Below are 25,198 nucleotides of genomic sequence, written 5' to 3'. Positions count from 1 at the left end.
CTCCTGAGCCCTGTCCGTCATTCTGACCGTATCTAAGAAAACTTCCAGCGGTTGCCACAGTTTTCACAAGTACAAAACGTCGTCAAAGGCTCATCGGCTGATCTAGTTTGCATCTGGTAGTAACTGACCCTCTTGTGCTTACACTTTCCACACGTGAATCTATCTGTAACTGCTCTTTTTTCCGTAGCTCCTTGGGCATCGAAGAGATTCTGCTTGTGTAACTTCTCCATTTCCTGTCTCAAGGCCTCTGGGGCCATTTCGTTGGGGGACATCTTGATGAACTTGTTTGGTTTCAACGATCCTGTCAACAAGTTAGCCCGCAAGTCTGGGTTCTTCTTGTTCCGCAAGTTCATCGTAAGCGTCCGCAACTTGTTTCTGTACCCATCATTCACCTTGCTGTACTCTTCAGCAAACACCTCGCTCTCTATCTTGACGGCGACATTGACTATCGTCTTGGAGTCATCGTCTCTTTCTATCGCCAACGCCGTGTACAACGCGCTGACAGAGGCGTTACGTGTAGAGTCGTCATAGATAGTGGTGTCTACGCCATCAGTCTTGGGGTTTCTGGGCCCGTTGTGGAACTTGCCTCCAGTCGAACCAGCAGCTGGTCTGGCTGGGGTCGCTGAGCCAGAGTTGTTGGATGAAGAAACGTCCTTGGCCTGGGCCTTCTTGGCGTTCTTTTCGTTCTGAACAACCTCCTTCCATTTCTTGATCATCTTCTTCACCAACGTGCTGATTTCGCCGTTCCCATTGGATCTGTACTTGTTCACAGCTACACCGACTTTGGTCTCTCGTAAGAGCTTTTCGGTGGGCTGGATGCCGTCGTTGAGGATATTCAAAAGCTTCAATATCGTGGCATCGTCGCTGGACTTCTCCAAGTTGGAAACAGTCGACTTGATCTCTTTCACGTCCATGGCAAGCTTGAGAGGGCTGTAGTTCGTTTCAAAGCTGGCTTGAGTTTTCAAGAGCGCTTCATATCTGGCTGCACATCCGTACACCCCAAGGCTTCCCTACTCCCAATATCCGTTATACCCGGCAATTCCGAATATTTAAATTTTTGATTTGGGTTGGGCAAGTTGATTCGTTGACTGCTTTAGGTTCATAGTATATTCGCTTTCTCAATGGAAGGTGGTGGTGTGGCTGGTGTGGCTGGTCTTGTGAGATGGCTTATGCTGCACACGATGAAGCGATGAGGACGTAAGGGAAGTAGTGGGGTTGAAATAGTGGCAGGTTAGATTTATTATGGTTCTTAGAGGGAGTCTTATTAACAATGAAAATGAAAAGATGCTTATTTGGCACATTTCCCTGTGTACTTGTTTATTGCTGTGTCACAAGACATGGCTGCAAAATACAGATGCCATTGAAAGCCATAGTATAAATTGATGGAGGTATTAATTCTAAGGTTATAAATTATATTGGCACTACCTTTAGCATCAAGCAAGTACTACCTTTAGCATCAAGCAAGTAATATTGGACTCTTTTTTAGACTACCTAACGTTAAAGTTGATATAGCATTGGGTATTGGTCGTCTGTACTAAATAGTAAGCCAGATGCCAGTCACATACAAAAAGTAACATTCACCAATTTTTGGACAGCACTTCAACGACCAAGAAAGCTCCCAAATCGTAAACATCATCTTCCTACATTTAATAGAAACACTTGTTTCCTCTCATTCTCTCTTTCTACTTACTCTCACTATGGGTAGCTCACTGGCTGCGAAACACCATAAACAGACTCCACTCTATTCCCACCAAGCGCCCCAAAACCTCGAGATTTCAGCTTTTGCTGAAAATACTTCAACCGCTTAATCCAGAAAATACCCTCTCTCCATCCCCCCTCTCACCCCTCTCTTTATTCACTTCCACTCCAACTCCCTCTCAACCTCTTACTAACTCGCGATTCTTCATATAATGCCATCTTCAACTCCATCTTCATCTCCAACTACCCCATCAAACAGCCCACTCTGCCATGGAAAACCAGGCTAGAACCGTCTTTATAGCCAGTATCCCCTTCGACTATACCGAGGAACAGGTGCTTGAAATAGCAAAGTCGGTGGGACCGGTGAACGACATTAAGCTTATATTCGACTCGTCTACTGGTAAATCCAAGGGAAACGCTTATATTCGGTATGGAGACAGTGAAACGGCGCTTTCTGCTGTTCGTAACCTTAATAACATGAACGTGGGAAATAGGTACTTGCGTTGCACGTTGGCATCAGACGAGGATGCCCTTAATCAGGGTTTACTGGGGAACACAGGTAAACTACCGCCTTTGCCTTTGGGAGTGCAATTGTTCCCGGGCCAGAACTCCCAGCAGGCGATTTCAGAGCTATTATCTAGACTAGACCTGCAAACGGCAGGCCGTATTTTGAAAGAGGCCAAGTCTATGAGTTTGGAGAACCCGGTGCTTATGAAAAAGCTTCTTGACCAGTGTCCGCAGCTATCGCATGCTTTGGTGGAAACAAGCTTGATGATGAACTTGGCAAATAAGAATCTTGTCGAGTTGTGTCTCAACAGAAGACAGCCTGACTTGGACCAGTTGACGACAGACCATGTGGAGCTTCTTAAGTACGTTAATGGGTTGACTGATGAAGAACTCGCTTCGCTTGATGCGGATAAGAGGAAGATTGTCAAGGACATTCAGACCGAAATCGGCAAGGGCTCTTATGGTGCCATCGAGGGGTAACTTTTGAAGGAGGTAGTGACCATGGCTACGTTGCAAGAAGAGTTTAAATGGAATTTCGTGGAATGGCTTTTCTTTGGCTGATCCTTCAGGTTTGGCCTCTGTATACTAAAATATAGCATAATAATAGTATTTAAGAAGTTGAATCAAGTAGTTATTTAGGAACGCTGTTGGTGTACTTACTTGATGCTGGCTTGTTTTGACCTGTGATCAATTAGAAATTTATTTTGTGGTGAACTCAAAATTTATTTCAAACTTTTTTCATATTTCATTATATTTTTCTATTATGTGACATATTTGGTAGTATTCTTATCATTATACGTCTACAGTCAAATGGCTGCGAAAATCATAAAAGTAGAAAAGTACCATACCAACTGTAAACAAACATTTATAACCAAAGATTCTGAAAACTCACCACCCTAAAACAACCCCCAACCCTCCAAACCTTCATTTCACCCAAATCCCACCATTTTCACCAAACCAACCAACCCATCTTTCTGTGCCGCACACGACCATCAACATAGTATGCGACCCATCGTTTTCACCACTGCAGCTATAACCCTATTTCCCTACCATAACATGTCCAGAAGAGCAGGTTCGCCACCACAAGGTGCTCCAGGACCCTCGTCCATTCTCTATATAGGTCTGCTTCCCTTTGAGTGGACCGAAGAACAGCTACAAGCGGTTGTTACCAGCATAGCCAGTGTGCTAGATGTAAGACTAGGTTTCGACCATGTGGGCAAAAACAAAGGATATGCATTTGTAGAGTTTGAAAATCCTCCCGAATCCCAAAGAGCAGCCGTGTTGCTTGGCCAGATCAAGATTAATTCCCCAGACGGAAGACCCAATAAGCGTCTTCGAATTGAACTGTCCAAAGAAGGCTTCCGCACAGGCAATAACGCCAACAAGCAGCCACTTCCTTTCATTCCATCAAATTTGCCTCCATACGTGGAGCTTCCACCCAATGCTCAAGTGAGACAGCCTTCTGGTTTGCCTCCAGTGCCAGGTATGCCTCAGAGACCACCAGTTCCTCAAATGTCACAGGCCTCTCCAGGTCCTCAATTGCCCCCAGTTCCTGGCTCTAATGGCACCCAATTCGCTGGCGTAGCGCAAGCAAACGGCGCCCAGCTTCCAGAATCGCTTCTTAGAGCTTCCCAGGTGCTCACTACGCCAGCAAAGATCCCTCTAGAGACTCCAGATAAGATTAACGAAACGCTAAGCCTGATTCCTCCAGCTCAGTTGATTGAGCTCATTGCTAATTTGAAGAATATCCTTGCAAGCAACAATGCTGGCAGAGCCGCTGAAGTGTTTCAGCTTTCGCCAAACTTGGCTGCTGCTGCAGCACAGGCTCTTCTACTTATGGGCTTTGTAGATGAGGAGGTGATCCAAGAATCAATGAAGTCAGCATCTAATACGCCTCAGCCACAACAACCTACACCTGCTTACCAGCAACCACAGCAACCACAGCAGTATAATAATCAGGGATACGGCCAGCCACCTCAAGGATACAATTCCTCTGGAGGGTTCCCTCCAGGACTGGCGTCGTTGCCTCCTCCACCACCAAGACCTCAACAATCACAGTTTCCTCAGCAACAGCTGCAGCCGCCTAGTAAATGGGGTAATCTTCCTTTGTCTACGCAGATGAAACTTGGAGCCTTGCCTCCGGATCAGGCCGATTTGATAGCGCAGGTTTTATCGCTTCCACCAGACCAGATCAGTTCGTTGCCTCCAGACAGGCAAACCATGGTTGCAAGTATCAGACAGCAGTACTTGTAAGACGAAGATTGGCGAAGGAGATTGGCGACAGCCAATCGATATCTTCAAGATAAGAAGTCGCTGAGCAGATAAGGCTAAACGAGATTTGTGGCGCATTAGACAACAGAGATCACTTCTACAGAGCAACCTTAACAATGCAACAAGCTGAAGAACAACTCCCCCCACTCCAGAGATCGATAAAAATATACACTCCACAAATCAATGTCACAAGCTAAACTTTACTTAGCATACATACATCATCCAGTGTACTGTCCCAAATGTAGTACGTCTCACAGTACTTCCACTTAAATGAGCATCCATGACCAGAGGTCATCGATAAATGCCCATACTAAACTCTCCATTTCTTTTCGACCTCACATTCTCTCTTTTATATCTCTTTTTTCTCTGCACCCACCTTCTTCCATTATCTTCCACATCTTCCATCTTCCACAGTGCATGTGTGCGAAATCGACTGACAGTCTCAAACTATCACCAAACCAACTACTCTTCTTCAACCCACCATGAACATCCCAGGACTACAAGGCGGCGCATACACTGCAGTCTTTGAAACAGACGAAAACGGGAACTTCCATTCAGCGAACGGCAGCGTGCCAGGCTGGCTTCGAGACATGATAGAGAGAGCATATGCCAATAGTGGGCTTCGAATGAACAAGAAGGTGGCGTCGCTGGAAGCTATTGCATCGCTCGAGGAGGTCCCTCCTGAGCTACTCAAGGAGCTGACGTGCCCGATTTGCTATGAAAAGTACGAGGTTGATCATAATAAGAAACAGAAGATGGACACTACAGTGCAGAAGGAAGAGCCACAGCCAGAGACATCGTGGGCGTATGAAAACGTATATGTGGAGCCTGAACTGAGCAGGCTTAAGTTTAAGGATCCATCTCTTTTCATGGCGGTGGACGCTGGCGCTGCCAATCCACTTAGGTTCCCTCAACAGAACCTATCGAACAGAGAAACCGTCACCAATGAAGAGATGTTCCCGTCATTGAACGACTTTAAGAAACCCGTGAAGGCCAGCAAAGAAACCAGACATATTGCGATGAAAATGCCCAATTGTCATCACGTATTTGGGAAAACTTGCATTATCGAATGGCTCAGAGGCCATGTGAGCTGCCCTCTTTGTCGTAAGGAGGTGGAGAGCGTTCGTGACAGTGATCCAATGGCAAAGAAGATGGAGACGCTTTCGCAGAATTGCAATTTTATCTTTGCTGCTGATCAAGACGTGGTGATGAAGCACATTCTTCGTCGCCTGACGAACGTCTTTGAACCATTCAAGAAGCCATACAATCCGGCCGTCACGCCGCTTACAGACACTAGCGTGCTGCAGCATTGGGCACGTCCAAGTTTACCTGAAGGCTTTGCTCCAGACGTGACAGAGAATGCAGATCCCCAGCTTATCATGGCCCGCAAGTATCCGCTTTCGAACTTCCAGTCGACGCCACGAAGGTCGCTATTTGGACGTCGAAACGAAAGGGACGAATAGCTGGGGTAGAGAAACGACAGGGCATAGAGAAAATGACAGGACAAAGATGGGCAGATCGATTGAAGCATAGAGCCAAGTGGATAGAGTATTTATATTGCATGTGAGGTCGGATGTAGATCTGACAGTAGCAAGGAAGAGGTTTGGCGATGGGCCAGCTTGGGTTGCTGGCCAAGGGTACCGAAAGCTGGTATGACGACATGGTCTACATGGATTGAAGACAAGGGCTGATTGGACATGGTTGAAGACATGGACAGAAAACGGACACTACAAGGCTTTTGAACATATTGCTTATAAATCAACCACAGCAACCAACAAGCAAAACGACATCTCCATACTTATCGTCCCACAGTGCCATTCTCCCACTTGAGGTTCCATTCGTCCCTCGGTGACCAGACCACATCCCAAGACTATGTTCAGGCCAAACCACGCAAAGTGCACGATTTCTTGGAATGTCAAGGAATGTCGAATTTCATTAATAAGCCTCCTTCTGCCCCTAGAGCCTCCTCCAAAAGAAACGAAGAAAAAGAAACACCAATCAAACGCGTTCATCTGTCTTCCCCAGATATGTGTTTTTTTTGCAACCTAAATTAGGCCACCTCTTCCCCAGTTCAGGCGGGGGTGGCACAAAACCTGCACACAAGCACGAAAAACGGTCTAATGCTCCAATGAAAGCCGCTTCGGTCACGTGAAGAACCTCGGACTCTCTCTGCTCGGTACCACACCTCTGACGCAAAGACTTATTAGAGGTATTTGGTACACATCACCAGTTTTTTTGGATATAGGTATACTGGAAGCCTCCTTCGATCGCTGAATACTGGAGCTTTTACTTTTTACCTTTTTCCTCCAACACCTCCATCACCTCCTCCAGGGGAACAACCAGCCCTCCTCATCAACAAACGCCTCATCATGTCTCATACCAGGACCATTTTGAGTTATATCCACCAAAACAGCCCGAACAAGATCACCGTTTCAGATCACAAGAGTAACGATAAACCACTTAAGGTGCCGCCAGCGTTTACTGAAAAAACCAGAGATTTGAAACCCAGAACTCCACTTGCCAAGAGAACCTTTTTTAATGATTGCACAGACAGTTCTCTCAAGGAGTCTAAGAACTCCATCAGAGACTCTCTCAGGTACTCTGTGAAAGCTTATACGAGCCACGAAGCTGGTCTTTACCAGATGCGTCATCTTTTGGGTGCTGACGATGGTCGTAGGCAGGTGCACGTGGCCACCACCCAAGTGCCAGAGCCAGAAACCAGGCCTAGTCTTCGACACATGTCGAGATCGCCATCGATTTTGGTCAAGAAGGAGAGTCCTGCTCGTGACAGGTTTGTGGACCAGTTGCGTGATATCATTGCACGTTGTTTGAAGCGGAAGCTTGGGTTGAGTGACTTTCAAATGCAAACAGAGTTGGTTAAGGAGGCATTGACGTATTCGAATAACTTGTTGCTTCAGGATATGAAGTCGGCGTCTACAGAAGAGCTTTGCCTGGAGTTTCTGAACTTGAAAGCGGCAGACGACATGAGAGAGTCGTTTGATGATCTCCCGTGTGACTTTCTCGATAAGTATGAGCTTCTAGCGCTTGACCATTTTGAAGATATGATTTTCGAATCGACAACCAACTCCTTGGGCTGGGCCCACGATAGTGGTACTCTTCGTGATCCAAACTCGTACCAAACATTCAAAGATATCTGGATGCTTGACCCGCCCAATTTTGCCGAATTCGACGTGCACGCCTTCATTTCAGATGTTCTGGACACCAACGAGTGCCCGTTTTCGTTCAACTCATACAAAGAATCGTTCATGAACCATTTTGGCGAAAGTGCCATCAAGATGAACATTCTTCGGTACTACTACACTTATAGAAGCGAGTTCTACACCCACCAGCGTGCCAAGAAGGAGCTACCCGCCGGAAGTTTGAGTGAGATGCCAGAGTTCGAAGGGCTCCTGGAGCTGGTGGAGCAGTTCAAAGACTCCATAGAAAGCGACGAACGGCTGAAACCTCGCAAATCATTAAGGTTTGCTGACGAAATGTCGGTTTGATTTGCACCCATATCTGCACATCTGCATCCCAATTTTGCACTACGCGAGCGCACAGCATTAACTTCATCACGGCGCCACAGAGAAAGGAAATAAAGAATATTTTAAGCGGATAGAAATATTTGTCATCTACAGTTAACGGCGTTTAATTTGATACATTTTCCATATCGGTCCCCGTTGTGGTCGGACTTGACTAATCTTGTCATGCACATACGCAACCGAGCCAGTTTATAGACAAGAGCGACTCCAGTAATACAAGAGAAGCTCTAAAATACATAACACATCAACGCATCCCGTTGCCACCATGGTAAAAACGGAACCAGTCCACGAGGATGACTCGGTCCGCAAGAAGAAAAGAAGAAACCTCGGCCAGTTCCCTTGCTCCCAATGTAGCAAGGTCTTTACCCGATCCGACCATTTGGCCAGGCATTACTTGAACCACCAACCAAAGGAGGTTTACGTATGTGAAAAGCTTGTTAAAAACCATAACGGCGAACTGCGTGTGTGTGGCAAGACCTTTGTTAGAAAAGATTTGAAAGAGAGGCACCTAAAGAGGCACAAAATGCTTGATGAGCAGGATGGAAAATGGGAAGATGAACTGGACCAGAGTCCGCTGCAGCTGGTGAAACACGAAGAGCTACGAGCAGGTGAGGTTCAGGAGGAGGTGGAGATTCCACAGACACAGCCGCCTGTTCATGTTCAGAATCATCAAAACCATCAACCGGTTCAGCACCAGCAGAATCAACACAATGTCCATAACCAGCAGCTTCAGCCACTTCCGAACCAGGGCGTGCAAAACCACCCGCTTCCGAACCACCAGATCCCAAACCAGCCTCTACAGGGAGACATGAATGTTCTTCCGCCCCAGCATCAAGGTATGCCTCCATTTGGTGGACCACCGCAAGTCCACTTCCCAAACCATAACCCCAATATCCAAATCCAGGGCCAGATGCCTCATATGGGTCTTCGACAGCAACAAGTGGCTCCTCCGCCTCCGCTACAAATGGGGCCTTCGCCTCCAGACATGTACCGTATGAACCCAAACATGCCTCAGTCCCAGACGGATATTTTGCTGTGGCTCTTTACAGACCAAGATCCTGGCTTGCCCAAGGACTTAGTGCAGCCTTACTCGTCGTCTTCTAACATTTCCATGTCTCCAGAAGTGGCTGCAAACGGTATGCCTATGGATATGACCCGTCAGATCTCTCCTAGACAACATTCAGAGATCTCTCCCATGTACTACAACGCTGTGCCCGAGGCTATGATTAATATGAACCTTCAAGACCTCAACTTCTTCCTGAATAATGATAATCCGCTAGACGAGGTTTTTCTACGGCCATCCACTGATCCTACGCATTTGGGCGATGCTACTGCTCCCAAAGGTCCTTGGAATATAAGCTCCACCAACTCCAGCACTCCAAACACAACCGATACACTTACGCCGAGATCTGTGGGTGACCACAGTCCTGAAGCACTTACTCTGGAAACCATAGAAAACAGAGTGGCCCACCATACTGCTAAGAACATCGCCAAGAATAGGCATTACCATGTGGACGCAGTGCTAGTTGAACGCTTGGCTAGCTGTCTACCTGGCGTCACATTGGAGTCGCTTAGCAATATTCTTCGTTCGTCCCCAACAGATCCACTTGTCCATGACAGACTATCGTTCTACTTGTATGGGTACTGGGAGATCTTCCATCCAAAGTTTTCTATTCTACATAAACCTTCGTTTGATACGAAGACGGCAGAGCCTTTGCTTCTTTTGGCCATGATTATAGTTGGATGTCTGTATTGCAGAGGCTCTACTTCTCAAATACCTAGACTCAAGCATTGCCCAGAGTATAATCTTGCAACGCTCGTTGCTTTGCCTTTGCGTTTTACGCTTTTCCAGCATGAAGATTTCAGGTCTCCAGTGAGAGTATGGATTCTTCAAACGCTCAATCTCCTAGAGTGGTGTGAGAAGAATCGTTTACAGAGACATATGCATGAGAGGGCCCATATTCACCACGGAACTACAGTGCAGTTGTTACGTCGTTCGCCTTTCTTAGGTGGAAATCCTACTGTGGCCAATAAAGAACTCACTTCTGCAAGTGAAGCCAACACAAGTGCCGGTGAAGAGGATGGAAGCATGACTGAGGATATGGATGAAGCTGCACGCTCCGACCAGGCGTTGTTCAACAAATGGGTGGAGTCTGAATCTATGAAGCGTGTCACGTTCATGACGTTTTACTTGGATGTCATTGACTACATCAAGTTCCGTCATAATCCACAGATTCCATTCTTCCAACTCCAGCTTTTGAACCTTCCTTGTGAGGAGGATGCATTGTGGGCCTCTTATGATATCAACGGGTCTTTCAAGAAGACGATTAGAAGACAGAAGAAGCTCCAAAAGGCAAACCAAAACCTGAATGTGCGTCCACTTAAAAACCAGAACCAAATCAAGCCTGGAATGAACTTTTTAAGTGCGCTCAAGAAGATCATGAAGCAGGGTAGCCCAGAACGAGCAATGTCAAAGGTTTCATTCTTCACGAAACTGATTTTATTTGGTGGTATTGTGTCTATCATGCATCTGATGCAACAGACCGAATTGCAGAGTAGTTTCTCGCAAATCATGTCTTCGGAACGGTACGTGAAGAATAGAAACCAAAAGTGGAAGGAGATACTCACCGTTGTTTTCGACGAGTACGATCACGAAATTTATGCTGGCCTGAGTGGTTTTACGAAGGATGCCTTCTTTAATGTTAACCGCTGGCAATGCAAGTTCCCCATGTACCACTTGGCACAGATCATGGGCATGTCGGACTTGAATCATTACGATATTGCCATCTACGGTGGTTCTCCTGCCAACATGAGTGTTGATGCTACGAGCAAAGATTTCTCGATAGTACAGAAGAAACTCAACTCCATGTGGACGAGGTCTCTTCCTTCTGTGAAGAAGAATATTGGAGACCTCATCAACTACAAAAGTGTCATTCACTGTTACTGGCTCTTGTGGGGACTTATGCTTACTCCTTTAGGTAAGGACGGCAATCCTACTGGCCAGCCCTTGACTTATGATTGGCGTGTTGAGCACGATATTCATGATAGTCTCTACGCAGTGAGTGTCGCTACGATGGTATTGTGGTGTTTTTGCTATTCTGTTTATGGACCTGAGTCTACAAAGTTTGCTGAACACGGTGGACACCTTTCGTTAGAAGATACCAGAAACCTAGATAAGATTGCCGGATTCGCTGGGGAAGATGGTTATCAGTACCTTTTCCGAATCCGCCAGGAGTTCACGGAGAAAATCAAGAGCCAGAATCTTTTGAACGAGTGTCTTCTCCATAGCACGCGTTCCACCGATGAGCAGATGCCCACAAGCCAGATCGTTCACAAGTACAGCGAGATCTTGCCAATGATCAACAACAAGCAGAACATCAGCGGCCTCTGTTTCCTTGTGGGCACCAAGTTGTTGCGCAGCGAGTGGCTGGTGCTCCGAGAGAATGCCAAGTTGATCATCAACTGTGGCTTACGATCTGCTGGCAAGGCGGAAGTGCACTGCCCAGATCTTTTCAAGGATGACTTTGTGAACTGATGATGATAATGACCCAAAATAAAAATTTGTAAATGCAAGTATGTAGTGGTTACACCAACAACACGGCGTTCACGCAACCGTCTCTATCAGGCTCGTTCGTTACCTGGGCGTACTTACCCCAGACAACCTTACCTCCAGCAGTAACCAAACCCAATTCAGACACGTTGACTTCGATGATAGTACCCTTTGTCAAGACACCCAACTGTGTGTACATAGGAGACTGGGGGTTCTTCTTGACACCCAAAATAGGCAAGAAAACGGTAACGCCAAGCTCAGGATGCGTCACGTTGGCCTTCTTCTGTCTCAAGGCAGATGGTCTGATGATTCTCTCCATCTTCACCGGACGTCTAGTGAAACCTTCACCAACAAAGGTATGTTTCGTGATCATACGCTTCCACAGCTTCAGCTTCAGCTTACCTGTCTTGATCACCTTGAACATCTCCTCCTCAGAGATACCCTTCACCTTAGGTAGAGGCACCGAGTACTTGTCAGCCTTCTCCAAACGCTTCTGCTTAATAGAAGAAGAAATAGCCTTGGCTGAGTTGTCGTTCTGACGGTCCAACAAATACGTAGGAAGCGCCTCGCCATCGTCCTGCTTTGGCGTAGATGGACCTTTCACCTTGGACTCCTGGTGGGCCTTGATCTTCTTCTTCATAGCCACCTTTTCAGCATATCTCTTCTTGTTGTACTGCTTGGCTCTCCAACCCTTGAGGTTCTGAGCATCCTGAGCGACTCTGTGGCCCTCACGGGCCTCTCTCTTTCTCTTTCTCTCTTCGTAGTCGAGCCTACGACCGTGCTGCTTGATGTGCTGCTCAATATACTCGTTCTGAGGCATTTAGTGGGAAGAGATGGTTGAAAAGATGCCATTTGAAAAGCATCGCATCTCATCACTATATTTCACACCCGTACACCACACAACCCCATGGCCCCCAGCCCTCCACCAAAAACGCCCAAAAAGGGTATTAGAAAGTAGAAGAGGGAAGGGAAGGATCTGTGAAGCCTGGTGGATTTGAATTACGGTTCTTTTGCTCTACGGCTTGGTGTGCTGGGCTTTTGGGTGGCCCATGTGCAGATGAGACATACAAGTAAAGAAGCAGTATGTGAAGAAAAATAGGGTAATGAAAAACCAAAGAAGACTATTATACTTTGACTTATTGGTCAATTTATGGAAAGAAATGATTTCTACTTCATTTCTTCTGTTTTCGTCCAAAATTCATCTATTTATGGTGATTCCTTGTCTTCACCATTCCCTCAGTTTATGCAGATGAAGACTTTTTGCACCCAAACAGTAAACAGGGAAAACAGTGAAAACACTTAACAACTCAACGAAAGTCTTAAAACCAACATAGTAGAAATTGGAAGCGTCTCAGGAAATAAAGATAGTTCTAGTATCGATTTCCACCAATTAGAGGCACCTTTTTTGGCTTCTTCTCTGGGTACATCTCCATATCTCTACACTGCGATGAGCAGTGGTAACCACCTCCAAAACCTAAACCAAACAACGAAAACAAAACATAAAAATATCAACTCACTGTCTCCCAAAGCCATCTAAACAGCCAATCAAATTGTCTACCTCTTACGTTCCCTCCCCCTCTGCCTTGCACCCTCCTATGTAACCCCATCACCAGTCCTGTATCTACCTATCTTCATCAACTACTCTTCTTTACCATGTCTTCCGTCAACGAGCTCCTAAAAAGCATAATGGCGTCGCTAGAGCAAACCGAAACCTCCGTAAAGGATGTGGATACGAAATATATCGAACACGAAAAAGAGTACCTTCCCACGATGATCCAGGACTTGATCGCCAAGTCTCCCTCATCGCAGCTCGAAGGCATGTCTTTGCTTTCGTTGAAGAACGAGGCGTTGCTTTCGTATGTGAACTCGTTGGTGCTTGTGCTTTTGAGTCACGTTGAGCGTCTTCGGGAGCTGGCGCTGGAGGCCAAGGTCGAGGCGCTGAAACGTAAGGCGGTGGAAAGTTCTGTCCAGCAGAGAGTTACTTTGGAAAAGGGTATCAAGCCTTTGGAGAAGAAGCTTACGTACCAGCTTGATAAGATGGTTAGATCTTTCCATAAGATGGAGGAGGACAACGCACGTATGGAGCAGAAGGTGGCAGAGGATGCCGAGAATGGAGCTGAGAGTGAAGAGGAAGAGGCTGCTGCTGAAGACAGCGAGTCTGAAGATTCAGAGGAAGACGACGACGCTCTTTCATATAAGCCAGATGCTTCTGGATTGAAGAAAATGGCCAAGGCTTCTTTGGCTAAGGGTAAGGCTGAAGGAGACGGAAAGTATAGACCACCAAAGATTTCTGCTGCTGCTCCACCTACAAACAACTTCGACGACCGTGCTATCCCTGCCAAGAGCAAGAGAAAGCTACAGAGTATGGAGGAGTACCTCAGAGAGTCTTCTGACTTGCCACAGGCCGAGGCTTCCATTGGTTCTGCCATTTTGGGCCATGGTAGAGGTGGTGTAAAGACCAATAGAGACAGCCAGAAGGAAAGAGAGATCCAGAGATACGAGGAAGCCAACTTCACGAGATTGCCTTCAACGGCGACGAAGAAGACGCATAGACAGAAGATGGCCGAAAGAGCCAACACCTTTGCTGGTGAAGATTGGTCCATGTTCAACAATAGCAGAAACCTTAAGGAAGGTACATCCAGAAAGAGAAAGGCAGGAACTGCTTGGGATAGAGCCAAGAGATCGCATCGTTAAAATAAAAGCACATATATTGCAAAAGTGGAAGGTATAAAACAAGCTGACTAAACATAGTGTAGTACTCGGATATGGCTGCCGCCGGAAGTATTGACAGACGTAAATGCTTTCGAATGTGGGGATTTTTTTATGCTTTTTGGAGGTTTTTTTTTATTGTGGGGGTTTGCTGGTCAATACTTCACGACTTTGCCTTTCAAATGATGGAAATAACATGTTCACATCGCTGGCTCACTCTTTGAAGAAATCCATGCTTCCCGAGTAAGAGGCTTTTTGGGAGTGGCTTTGTGGGAAGCCCTGGTTGTTGGTACCACCGGAGTACAGAGGTAACATCCCGGTGTACTGCAACAGGTTCCTAAAGCCCTCGTGGCCTCTGTCAGATTGAGGTGTATATTGCCCGTTGAACAGAGATCCTGCTCCCGCCATAATACCCGGATTGGTCATGGGATAGCCAGCATTTCTCGTGAAGTCGTTAGAAATGAAGTTGGAAAGTGGTGGATTGGCATTATTGTATGATACAGGGGATTGATCGATCGGAGCCAGGACTGGAGCCGATATATGCAAGTTTGCTAACAGCGCTGTAGCTGAAAGACTTGGGTTAACAAGCGAATCGAACGAAGCCTTTGAGTCTCTTGGGACCGGCGAAGGGCCGAGGCTATGGTTGCCGACGCCATTGTTAACAGCGTAACCGTCGTAGTACTGATGCAGAGGGTTTCCTTGACGATTGTTTCTTTGATACCCATTGTACCCTCTGGTATTGTATCCCATTCCATTACCCACGTTGATGTGGTTGGCTTGGATAGGATAGGAACCAACTGGAGCACGAGTTTGCACAAATTCACCGTTGGCGTTCATGTTCTGGTTAGGCAAGGTATTAGCAGGAGGAATAACCATGTTGCCATGGTTCTGCTGGTACTTGCGGCCGGAAGCCTTGGAAACGCCATTCAAAATGATATTGATCTTCAGCTGGATACGCTTGCCAAAGGAAGAGACAATCTTGCAATTCTGGAACCAGTTCTTGATGATTTGAATCTGCAAGGAGTCCGAGCTGAGATTATAATTCTGAGGGAGAAGCTGCTGCAAAGAGGGCAAAAGAGCACGCTCATTGCCCTGGAAGTAGGAGACGTTAGGGTTGATCAAAATGTCTATCAACGTCTGTATGACGTAGTTACCGTAAGGATCGTTGATGAGTTTGTTGAGATCAGTGTTGAAGATGCTGGCGATGATGGAGAACTTCAAGTCCGAGAACTTAAGCAGTTTGGGCTCATTGTGGTAACAGTTCTTCATGAGCTTTTCGACCACGTTCGATGAAAACTTCAAGTTGCACAAGTCGTTGATGCCATACTTGAGGAAGTTCTTGAAGAGAGCACAGTTCACATCGGCCGAGTCGATAGAAATGAGGTACTGCAAGACGTAGTTACCAAACTGGTCGTTGATCAAAACCACAAACACATTGTACTGCAAGATCTTCTCTGAAAAGGCCGAAAGCTGAGCCGGGTTCACATGGTTCAAGCACTTCTGGAGCACGCAACAACCGTGTTTGTGAGTGGCCACCACCAAGATATCGTCAATGATGGAGCTATAAATGAACTGGCAGTTATCTGGAGGGTACTTGTTCAAGATCTTCTGGATAACGTGGTTACCGTTCAAGTCCTTGATCAACTCGATGATATACGGCTTCAAGCCCTTCATCAAAAGCGCCAACTGGTGGCCATTCGACATGTGGTCAATGACTTTCTGCAACGCCCTGGTGCCATGCTGGTTGATGGAAACCAGGAACAAGTTGTTCTGCAAGATTTCCAACATAAGATCAAGGTCAGTCTCAGAGCAGTAGTCCACCAATTTCTGCACAAGGTAGTTACCAAACGGATCGATAATAAGCTCGTACAACAGCGGATGGACTTCTTTAAAGATCACCTCGAAATTGGCCACACGGGCCAGGCGGCTGGCCACCACGTTCTCGTCAATGCGTTTCTGAAGAAAACGACACCCATACTGGTCCTTTGCCAAGCGCAAAATGTGGCTTCTCAACAGCGTCAACGGAGCCTTCAGCACCAGTGCCAAGTAGTCCTTATCGATTTTCGCTGGCGGAGACGAAGCCGAAGCGGTTTCCTTAGCGTCCAAGCTGAAACTAGGCAAGGCCAACAGGCCATTGAGACGCTGGTGGTCCCAGAGCTTCGAGTTGGTGGTTGTCGATGGCGGGGTGGTGGGTTCCACGATTGAAGAGATCGAGTTGATCAGGAGGTTATGGGAATGCTCTCTGGGCTCAGAGGCCTGGGGAGAAGGAGGCATGGCTCGTTCAGACGAGGGCAGCTGAGGGAGTGTGAAGAAGTGGTGGAAGTCCCCAACAGGCTCTTAAAAAAAAAAAAAAGCTAAGGGTGACAGGCAACTGGAAATTGGGAATGTGGGAAAATAAAAGTGAAAAATCTCCTAACAATCAAGCACGCTTTATAAGTAAAAAAACGAAACCCGACTTTCTGTTTGGTGTTCAGGGTGACGATGAAAAGAGTGTTCTGGTTTGCTTCGGCCCAGGGCCTGATTCAGCCTGTATGGCGCCAGAGACATCCAGGCCAGGCACAATCCTGGCGACACCGACATTGTGAAGGGGCGGTCCACATAATACACACAAACCGGAAGCAAGGGAGGAACAAAAAAAAAAAAAAAAAAGGATTAATATTTTTACCCGTACCGCGCAAGCGCCACAAATAGAAATAATAATGCTTTTAGCGCAGTGGAGGCAACGCTTTATTATTTGTTGGTTTCAATAGAGCCATTTGAATTTCGCAGCCACCCACGCAGCCAGGCAATACAAAAAGTAGCACAGTTGGGGTGAAGAAGGCTGGCAATTTGCTTTCTGGTGCCTGTTTTTGGCTTTTTCTGCCCTTTTTCTTTCTCCTTCCTCCATTTTCTTCCTCCCTCTTCGTCGCCATTTGTTTGCGTTCTGCCATCTCAAACCTCCTCCTCATTCCTCGTCTGAAACGAATCTGGACCGTGCGACATCGCCTATACACAATTCCTAGCAACGCCTGCAACAGCCACCGTGCTGATTGGCCAGCGTGCTTTGTGAAAGCGAGGTTTAAGATTCTGGCGGGTTGGAGCTTCTCCCCGGGCAGAATGTAAGGGTGGGTTTTGTTAGGCGGGCCGAGCTGGGGGGCGGGTTTTGGCCCTGGTTAGGGTTTTCATTGCCTGTTTGGGTAATCCATGCTTTTTGGGTGCAAATCGTATACGGGAGTTGCTCAGGCAGTGGCACTGGGAGGGATGAATCTCTGGAAGTTGGAGATGCTGTTTGGAGCTTCAGGTGCCCAGCTAGAGCCTGTTTCGGGTCGTTCGGGTCGTCTAGACCTGTAGATCGATGCAGTCAAAGTCACCATTTTGGGATGTTCTTGAAACTGGAAAGCGTACAATTGCAGGTCTGCTTCGTATATCTGGTGAATTGGTCGGAACGTCTGGGGAAGCCAGGGGCCCGGCCAAGCCTTTATTAAGGGACGCCACGTTACGGTGTGGGCCGTCAACTGGACGAAGTCAACCACAAAACACACTAGGGCATTCCATGGGAAACCTTATGCTTGACATGTCTCCTGTTCCTGTCGATCCCGAACACACTTTCGCTGGCGCTTGTAGATCCACTGCCCAAATAGAAGAAGCGTCAAATAGCACCACTTGGCCTGGTCGTTTTCAGATGCCGCCTCTACTTCGTGTACTGGCCCCGGGCGACATACTGGTTCAACACATCTTCGTAGAAGATAAACTCTCCTGGCGGTGCTGCCAATGCACTGGCCAACCTTCTCTTCATTCTCTCTTCGGCACGTTGCCGGACTGCCTCCTTGCGTTCCTCTTGTTCTTGAGTATCAGGGAAACTGCCGATCATGAACCCTGGCGGTGACAGGTACTTGTCCATGACTTGGGACCTGGAGAGCTCTTCTTCTTCCTTTTCGTCTCCGTCCCAAACCGGGCCCGTAGGAAGAGCTCCCTTGCCAGCCTGGTAAAAAAAATCTTGGAAATTGCGTTCTTGTGCTTTTGTCATGACTCTTGGTTCGCCTTTCTTGGGTCGTTGCCAGTGTCCGTTTGGCCTGAAATCGTCTTGTGTCCATGGTTTCTCTGTTATGGGATTCAATGCTAGTTTTACTTTGAAACGCTCGTCGTCAAGCTTCATTCGGTAGTACTTTCGTAGGAAAGCTATCCTCTGGAGGGAAGTGTAATGCAGGGGAACTCCCACTTCTTTCTCGTCAAGAGTCTCAAACTCGTCTTCGGAATTCGCCACGATTCGCTCGTTAACAGCAACAAAGTCTGCTTTGATAGGTGAGGAGTTGGCATGAATTTCACGTTTCTTAGGCAGTTTCTTTGGCAGTTTCTTCGGCAGTTCTATGTCTGAATACTGGGTAGGTAGTCTGTTAAATTGAGAGCTTGTAAGATCTTTTTTGGAGGAATCAGCACCTGATTCTTGGGAAACACCCTTCACTGGACTTGAAAGTACCATAACTTGTTCGTCGTCGTTGCCTGTTCTTTGTCTCTTTCGTTTCGTAGGTGACACATACTGTAGGTTTGGAATGGATCCTTCGGATTTCGTGGGACGAGCTTTTGAAGGGCTATTTTGCTCATAAACGGCTATTTTCTTCTTGAGTTGCTTGTTTTCTGCCGTCAAGTCACGGACCTTGTCTTTCAATTCACGAAGCTTTTTGTTGAACTCCTTGATGAGCAGTGTACGGAATTGTTCGTTGTCGGAGTCGAGATTCCGCACTTCAGCGATGGCAAGGATTCTTTGTAGTTCATCATTGATGTTGGCCACTGCTGACTTGATCTGCTGGTCGGGATCCATCAGGTATTTCACGCCGTTTCTTCTCGAGGATTGAAGTGGATTACCTTTTGTTGACATTATACGGCATATAGAGACGCGATGCTATCGCGTGACGCGTCATGTGTATTTGGCTGCGAAAAACTTGAACGTTTGTCCTGATAAGAGAGGTCTAGTTGGTACTGCAGGTAGTCATCCCTCCCGCAGCTAACCACCTTTCTAGTTTCTACCTGATTCGGAGTCAGATTAATCCGAGATTTTATATGTCGGAGTTTTAATGCACGAACGGAGCTAACTTTTAATAAGGGCTATATTCTAGTTTTGCTTGAGAAATACATAATGTCGAACTATTGACAGTTTCATTGTTCCAATTGGAGTCCATATTCCTATTGAACTTGTCTGTGTACTTAATTATAACTCAAAGTATCGAGATGGCTGTTAAGTAGACCCTCTGTAGAGCACGTTCCTACAAGAAGATAATAGTTATATGCTTCAATGAATAACATCATCTACCTGTTAAGAAACAATTTATGTATTTATTGGGGCTTTTGGGGAAAAAGAAAACATCGAATTGGGTGTACATTCGGAAGGGAGCATCTCATCTACTTACTACGTTAAACATTCGTCACAATCCTACTTAATTACTTCTTTATGGACCTTTAAATAGCTGATTAAATTGCTGGAGAAGTATAACAGCTCTTAAATACCCTTGTTTATTTAGAAGTTAACTAACTGTTGCCTGTTGGCACTGAACAATCAGAATGGGAGCTAAATGGTATGTACTAATCTGCGAGCGGTCCTTTATCACCCTTGAGTATTTTAAATATCTAGTCCCTTTTCTCATTAGATTTGAAGCTCAGTTGCTACCTAGCTCATATCTCTTCCCTTTATAAAACAAAAACAGTGGTGTGTTGGTATCAATGCCTACTAACGATATGGCTCAATTGTGACTAATCATCCTGATGTTCAAGTTCACAGAAGAAATAAGATGAGTCTGCACTCATAAGCTTTACCAACTCGGTGTTTCTACTAATACAAATATTTCTAATTTGAAGATTTCAAGTTCCGCAGGCTGGATTTGAAGTAATGATACACTCAATGATACGGTCCCAAGCTGACAACCCACTCTTTGATGACGTATTCATATCAATAAAGCTGTCAATGTCTATTTCCCAAAGCCTCAAAGTGAAGTTTTCCTTTCAAATCTTCAAAATAGTCCTAAATCCCTCTTCGTTGTTTCTCTGCCTGGAATAGGCCTGCGCACTACAACATCTGCTACATCCACCAAGAAAGCAAAAAATCCATCTCAACTAAACCAATCAGCTTACTCTATTTCATAGATTATCTTCATCGCCATTTTCCTTGTACATCCCTCACATTGCTCCCGTTTCCATCCAATACACCACCATTTTGCAACCATTACCCATTCTGACCTGCACACAACAGCTTCACCCTAACGAAAAAAATTAACCTCTGCAACAACAAACATCACCAACCAAAACCACCTTATATCTTCAATTCCCCATGTTTGGAGCCTCTGCTAAGCCTGCTTCGAGCTCTTTCAGCTTCGGCTCGTCCCAGCCTTCCTCTGGCTTTGGCGCCTCAGGCAACTCAGGTTCTGGTGGTCTCTTTGGACAGCAACAGAAGCCACAGACATCCAACCTTTTTGGTGGTGGACAACAGAATACCTCTTCAGGCGGCCTTTTTGGCGGTCAGAATAATACTTCTAATACTGGTTCAACTGGGTTTGGTGCCTCCAACACCGGTTCAGGAGGTGGTGGTCTTTTTGGCCAGAATAACCAATCTTCAGGACTAGGAAACACTTCAGGTAACACTGGAGGTGGCCTTTTTGGTCTGAAACCTGCTGGTTCAAGTCAAGGGTTTGGCGGTAGCAGTTCGGGTGGTGGCTTGTTTGGCCAGAAACCAGCTGGAACTGGAACGACCGGTGGAGGACTCTTTGGTGGTTCAGGTCAGCAAGGCCAGCAGCAACAACAACAAGGTCAGCAACAACAAAGCGGAGGCTTGTTTGGATCGAGTAATAATACCGCTAACCAGAGCTCTGGAGGTTTATTTGGCCTGAAACCAGCTGCTCCATCTGGCGGTCTTTTTGGCTCCAGTAACCAAGCATCTACAGCTCAGAAACCACTCTTTGGCGGCTCTAATACATCTACTGGTGGAGGCCTTTTTGGTCAGTCATCTAACACAAATACTACTTCAGGCGGTGGACTCTTTGGAGGCTCTTCAAATACCGGAGGTGGTGGCCTTTTTGGCGGTTCCTCGAATACTAATACTGGAGGTGGTCTTTTTGGTGGCCAACAGCAGCAGCAACAACAACCCCAGCAACAGCAGCAAAACGCACAGGCCACACAATTGACTGCCATGACAAGATTTGGTGATCTTCCGCCAGAAATCAAGAAAGAATTACAAGAATTCGACCAGTACATCAGTACTCAACACCTCATAGCGACCACGCTCAACACTGACCTTCCCAAGCATAACCAACTCGTCAAGTCCATTGATTCTGATGTGGGCTATTTGCATAACAAGATCTCTACAATCAAGCAAGCCTTGAAAGGCGACAGCAATCAGTTGAAGGCATTGAAGACTGTGAACGATGAACTAACAGAGGATATCGGCAACATCATGCAACTAATAATTCAGCTCTCGACGCCAGGTACTAAGCTTTCTTCTTCGTTCCAGTTGAATGAGTTCTTTGTGAAGAAGATCAAGCACTACAGAGATGTTATGACCAGTTACGAAAATGTTATTAAGGAAGGTGAAGACGCTGTACGTGGATTACAGCTCTCATGCAACGACACCATGGGCAGCATCTACGATGTCGTTGAGGTTGTGAAGAGTCAGTACAATGTCTTCATGGAGCTCTGCGAGACTCTAGCACAAGTCCACAGCGAAGTCAACCACTTGAAGCGCTAGACGCTTGGAGAAGCACTTTCCTTATCTACAACAGCCATATTATCTTTGTCAATGGTAAGCTCGGAGCAATTCCAGATTGTCTAGGGTCATTGATGAGCGCCAGTGCGACTTGTTGAGTATCTGATTCCCATCATATTAAGACGCCACTGGGATTCCCATTAGATGATAACGTTAGAAGTCGAATCGGTAGTCCCGATTCGCCACTCTATTTAACTGTGACACTATTTCACAGCCACAATATATATGTACTATAAAGCTCATCGTGATAATCCTGCGTATACATTTCATCAGTAAACACCATCTCTTCATGTCAAGGGCAGATTACCTCGCCAAATATCTCTCTGGAGGGCCGGAGAAGAAGAAAAAGAAAAAGAAGAGCAAGTCCCAAGCCCCACCTGTTGTTGTCCAGCAACCAGAACTTCTAGATACCCAGCCACAAGAACTGTTCAATCCAGAGTCCGAAGATGAAAGTGCTCCTGCCATTGCTCTGGAAAAGCCATTACGAGAAAACAAAGGCTTTAAAAGGATTGATACAGGTGTGTCTGTTGACCTGAGTCAGGCTGTATCTGCCCCAGAGCCGTCTGCGTTGGAAACTGCCAGATCTGAAAACATGCAATCCACAGTCTACAGAGACTCTTCTGGACGTATTGTGGACCTAGAAAAACGCAGTGCTGAGATCAAGGCAGAACGGGAGGCCAAAAAGCAAGCAGAGATTGAAAAACAACAAAGGGTGAACCAATCTGATATGGGTAGGCTACGAGATGCCGAGATGCAAGAGAAGCTCAATAAGGCCACTCGATTTGACGTTTCGGCCACTGACAAGGAGTATATTGCTCATATGTCGCTGAAACAGCGCTTTGATGATCCACTTGCCGCTTTTGGAGAGCTGACCAATGCAAGTGAAGAACCTCCAAGAGGTACAAGACCATCATACAATAAAGGCATCAACCCAGGCAATAGGTTCAAGATTCCCGCAGGCTGGTTCTGGGATGGCGTGGATAGGTCTAGTGGGTTCGAAGCAAAGCTTTTGGAGAAGCGTAACACGGAACACGTGAAGAAGGTTGTGTCCAAGGCTTCTGCTGAGTCGTATACTGAGTATGACTACGACTACGATTGATGGATGAGCACTGTTTTTTCGATTGTGATTGGAGGTGTCAGTGAATCGAGGATGAAAGATTTGGGGATTACTGGGGAGGAACTGAGAGGCTATATTGGACTGGAAGCCATGGGGTTCTCTGATTTTCGATCTGAGGCCAATTTTCAATTGAATCTCCTGCCCATTCATATCGCCAAGACGACTCAGTTCGAGACAATCTCAGCAGTTGGATTAGTCTAAAGTATTCGGAAACAGCCTGGTCCAGCTATTCACAGCTGACTTGTCCATTTTGCAGCCAAAGCCAAGTTCAAACTTCTTTTGTCAATTCGAACAAAACACCAAACGAGGAGGCCATTGTTGCTTTCCCAAACACTAAAACATCACATTTCGATCCAAATCAGCCTCGAATCTGAGTTCATCCATGAGCAAGCCAAGTCTCCAATCTACCAGATCAGCTGCAGGCAAGACTAAACACATCTTTGGCCAACCCATCCAAACAACCCCAAATCCAATAAAAACCAATCAATTGAACCCAATTCCTACCCCACAACATCGTTATAAACTTCTTTTTCCACTGCCACTCCCATTGGCCATACTGGCCCCTTTTCATTAATTTTCCAATGCATCTCTTCTCGCTGGTGCTGCATCGGAACCATCCATCGCTACACTATATAAACCTCACCTGATCCCCCCTTCCCAAGTCTCTTACATGTCCAACGAACGGGCCCAAGAAATCCCTGGTTTAGTTTTTGACGAAGAGCGAGGACGTTATTTTGCAGTGACCCACGGGGAAAGCCGTTTCAACCAACAATACACAAACAACGCTGTCCAGGCGAATAAACGGAAAAAGCGCCAGGAGAGAAGAACTAGGCAAAAGGAGAAAGCCAAGTCAAGGACCCTGAACTAAAAGCAAATCTCAGTATGACTGAACATCCACAAGATCCAGACGCAGCTGATTTAGCTACAAGACTTGGAGCAAGTCCTTTCTCGTTCTTTACACTGGTGGTGTCGAAGCTTAAGAACGCTAAGGTCGACCGGAAGTTAGACTATGCCATTCACCCGTACCCAAAAGGTCTGGAGCAGCCAGAAAACCAGGTCATCTACTACGATCCGCTGCTGCGGGATACTGGCACGGCACTTTTGCCGCTTGGTCTGGCTCCATTGGCTCCAAGGGGAAATTGCTCTTACACTGCGTATACGTTTACCGGAATGGTGACGAAAGATGTGGACTATATCTTTCATGATAGTTACCCCGCCCCTTGGTGGGTGTGAACCCTTCAAGACAGCGCTTTGATGTGGACTTTGAGACTCTTCTCACTATGGAGGCGGTTGACCCTTATACCACTGATCCGACCGATTGGGGTCTTATGTGTTACACTGTCACACCCACGCAGTTGCTTCTTATCACGAATCAGTCTGTAATTGGGCTACTGCTCTTGTCGTTTGACGATGACCAGTTGCCTGGTACTGTGCTCGAGTTCCAGCCCGTCTTTGGAAACCTACAGGATCCCATTGCAGACCGCGGTGTGATCTCCTTCTCGTACCTGAAGACCATGTGCGTTGTTAATAGCAGGAAGCTTCTTACGTGGGAGGTTGGCCATGAGATTTATCGCCACTTCAGATACGTGCTGTTGGTGGAAGGAGGTAGATTGTTCACGACGTTTGTCTTGGTCACGCCAAAAACAGTGGAGATAAGAGAGCTCTTGTCTGAGGTTCAGTCCAAACCGAATAGGTGGACGGGGCCACCCGTCTCGATTCCTCGCCAGGAACATAACAACTCTGCTCCAATCTTCTTCCTCCACGAAAGCGTGGCGGTGGTAGAGGAAGACAACGGTAATTTCTTGGCTATCGATCTTAAGACTAAGAGACTGGAACGTTTCTTTTCCCAGGCCATTAAAGACATCAAGTTTGAGTCGTGGGAGCCCAATGTGATCTTCTACGAGGACGAGGTGTACCTTTCATCTGAAAAAGCGACATATGTGTTGAAGTAAGACTTTTACACTGCCAGTCAAATAAGAAAGCCTCCAGAAACACGATGAACCGCTTTTGTATAGAAAAATCAAATCTTTCAAAATGATGCCCCGGATCTGATAACCACGCGGGTTCTGCAGCGCCAG

The 25,198-nt window shown here is 46.5% G+C and overlaps 13 protein-coding genes across 13 annotated transcripts; 9 read left to right on the top strand and 4 right to left on the bottom strand. All coding sequences in view use genetic code 12, as the record gives it.

The window, feature by feature from the left end:
* Positions 1–32: 32 nt before the first annotated feature.
* On the bottom strand, positions 33–914 carry CXQ85_004040 (transcription elongation factor DST1; the record flags this gene model as incomplete). Its single annotated transcript, XM_025487671.1, has 1 exon — positions 33–914. The coding sequence occupies one exon, from the start codon at positions 912–914 to the stop codon at positions 33–35; it is 882 nt and encodes a 293-aa protein (XP_025344687.1).
* Positions 915–1,968: 1,054 nt separating this feature from the next.
* Positions 1,969–2,685, top strand: CXQ85_004039 (uncharacterized protein; the record flags this gene model as incomplete). The annotated part of the gene is made up of 1 exon (XM_025487670.1): positions 1,969–2,685. The coding sequence occupies one exon, from the start codon at positions 1,969–1,971 to the stop codon at positions 2,683–2,685; it is 717 nt and encodes a 238-aa protein (XP_025344686.1).
* Positions 2,686–3,261: 576 nt separating this feature from the next.
* CXQ85_004038 (cleavage polyadenylation factor subunit) lies at positions 3,262–4,458 on the top strand (the record flags this gene model as incomplete). The annotated part of the gene is made up of 1 exon (XM_025487669.1): positions 3,262–4,458. One exon carries the CDS (start codon positions 3,262–3,264, stop codon positions 4,456–4,458), a length of 1,197 nt encoding a protein of 398 aa, XP_025344685.1.
* Positions 4,459–4,958: 500 nt separating this feature from the next.
* Positions 4,959–5,939, top strand: CXQ85_004037 (uncharacterized protein; the record flags this gene model as incomplete). The annotated part of the gene is made up of 1 exon (XM_025487668.1): positions 4,959–5,939. One exon carries the CDS (start codon positions 4,959–4,961, stop codon positions 5,937–5,939), a length of 981 nt encoding a protein of 326 aa, XP_025344684.1.
* A 906-nt stretch (positions 5,940–6,845) lies between these two features.
* CXQ85_004036 (uncharacterized protein) lies at positions 6,846–7,982 on the top strand (the record flags this gene model as incomplete). The annotated part of the gene is made up of 1 exon (XM_025487667.1): positions 6,846–7,982. One exon carries the CDS (start codon positions 6,846–6,848, stop codon positions 7,980–7,982), a length of 1,137 nt encoding a protein of 378 aa, XP_025344683.1.
* A 301-nt stretch (positions 7,983–8,283) lies between these two features.
* Positions 8,284–11,553, top strand: CXQ85_004035 (uncharacterized protein; the record flags this gene model as incomplete). The annotated part of the gene is made up of 1 exon (XM_025487666.1): positions 8,284–11,553. The coding sequence occupies one exon, from the start codon at positions 8,284–8,286 to the stop codon at positions 11,551–11,553; it is 3,270 nt and encodes a 1,089-aa protein (XP_025344682.1).
* A 49-nt stretch (positions 11,554–11,602) lies between these two features.
* On the bottom strand, positions 11,603–12,388 carry CXQ85_004034 (NSA2 family ribosome biogenesis protein; the record flags this gene model as incomplete). Its single annotated transcript, XM_025487665.1, has 1 exon — positions 11,603–12,388. One exon carries the CDS (start codon positions 12,386–12,388, stop codon positions 11,603–11,605), a length of 786 nt encoding a protein of 261 aa, XP_025344681.1.
* Positions 12,389–13,221: 833 nt separating this feature from the next.
* CXQ85_004033 (uncharacterized protein) lies at positions 13,222–14,262 on the top strand (the record flags this gene model as incomplete). The annotated part of the gene is made up of 1 exon (XM_025487664.1): positions 13,222–14,262. One exon carries the CDS (start codon positions 13,222–13,224, stop codon positions 14,260–14,262), a length of 1,041 nt encoding a protein of 346 aa, XP_025344680.1.
* A 228-nt stretch (positions 14,263–14,490) lies between these two features.
* On the bottom strand, positions 14,491–16,551 carry MPT5 (Mpt5p; the record flags this gene model as incomplete). Its single annotated transcript, XM_025487663.1, has 1 exon — positions 14,491–16,551. The coding sequence occupies one exon, from the start codon at positions 16,549–16,551 to the stop codon at positions 14,491–14,493; it is 2,061 nt and encodes a 686-aa protein (XP_025344679.1).
* Positions 16,552–17,947: 1,396 nt separating this feature from the next.
* On the bottom strand, positions 17,948–19,132 carry CXQ85_004031 (ssDNA endodeoxyribonuclease; the record flags this gene model as incomplete). Its single annotated transcript, XM_025487662.1, has 1 exon — positions 17,948–19,132. One exon carries the CDS (start codon positions 19,130–19,132, stop codon positions 17,948–17,950), a length of 1,185 nt encoding a protein of 394 aa, XP_025344678.1.
* Positions 19,133–20,575: 1,443 nt separating this feature from the next.
* Positions 20,576–21,985, top strand: NUP49 (FG-nucleoporin; the record flags this gene model as incomplete). Its single annotated transcript, XM_025487661.1, has 1 exon — positions 20,576–21,985. One exon carries the CDS (start codon positions 20,576–20,578, stop codon positions 21,983–21,985), a length of 1,410 nt encoding a protein of 469 aa, XP_025344677.1.
* A 307-nt stretch (positions 21,986–22,292) lies between these two features.
* On the top strand, positions 22,293–23,102 carry CXQ85_004029 (uncharacterized protein; the record flags this gene model as incomplete). Its single annotated transcript, XM_025487660.1, has 1 exon — positions 22,293–23,102. The coding sequence occupies one exon, from the start codon at positions 22,293–22,295 to the stop codon at positions 23,100–23,102; it is 810 nt and encodes a 269-aa protein (XP_025344676.1).
* Positions 23,103–24,002: 900 nt separating this feature from the next.
* Positions 24,003–25,072, top strand: CXQ85_004028 (uncharacterized protein; the record flags this gene model as incomplete). Its single annotated transcript, XM_025487659.1, has 2 exons — positions 24,003–24,305; positions 24,368–25,072. The coding sequence occupies 2 exons, from the start codon at positions 24,003–24,005 to the stop codon at positions 25,070–25,072; spliced, it is 1,008 nt and encodes a 335-aa protein (XP_025344675.1).
* Between the last annotated feature and the right edge of the window lie 126 nt (positions 25,073–25,198).

Source organism: Candidozyma haemuli (assembly GCF_002926055.2).
Source record: "Candidozyma haemuli strain B11899 chromosome Unknown F_2014730914, whole genome shotgun sequence".
In the NCBI taxonomy this organism is placed as follows: domain Eukaryota; kingdom Fungi; phylum Ascomycota; class Pichiomycetes; order Serinales; family Metschnikowiaceae; genus Candidozyma; species Candidozyma haemuli.
This window is presented reverse-complemented; position numbering and strand designations above follow the sequence as displayed.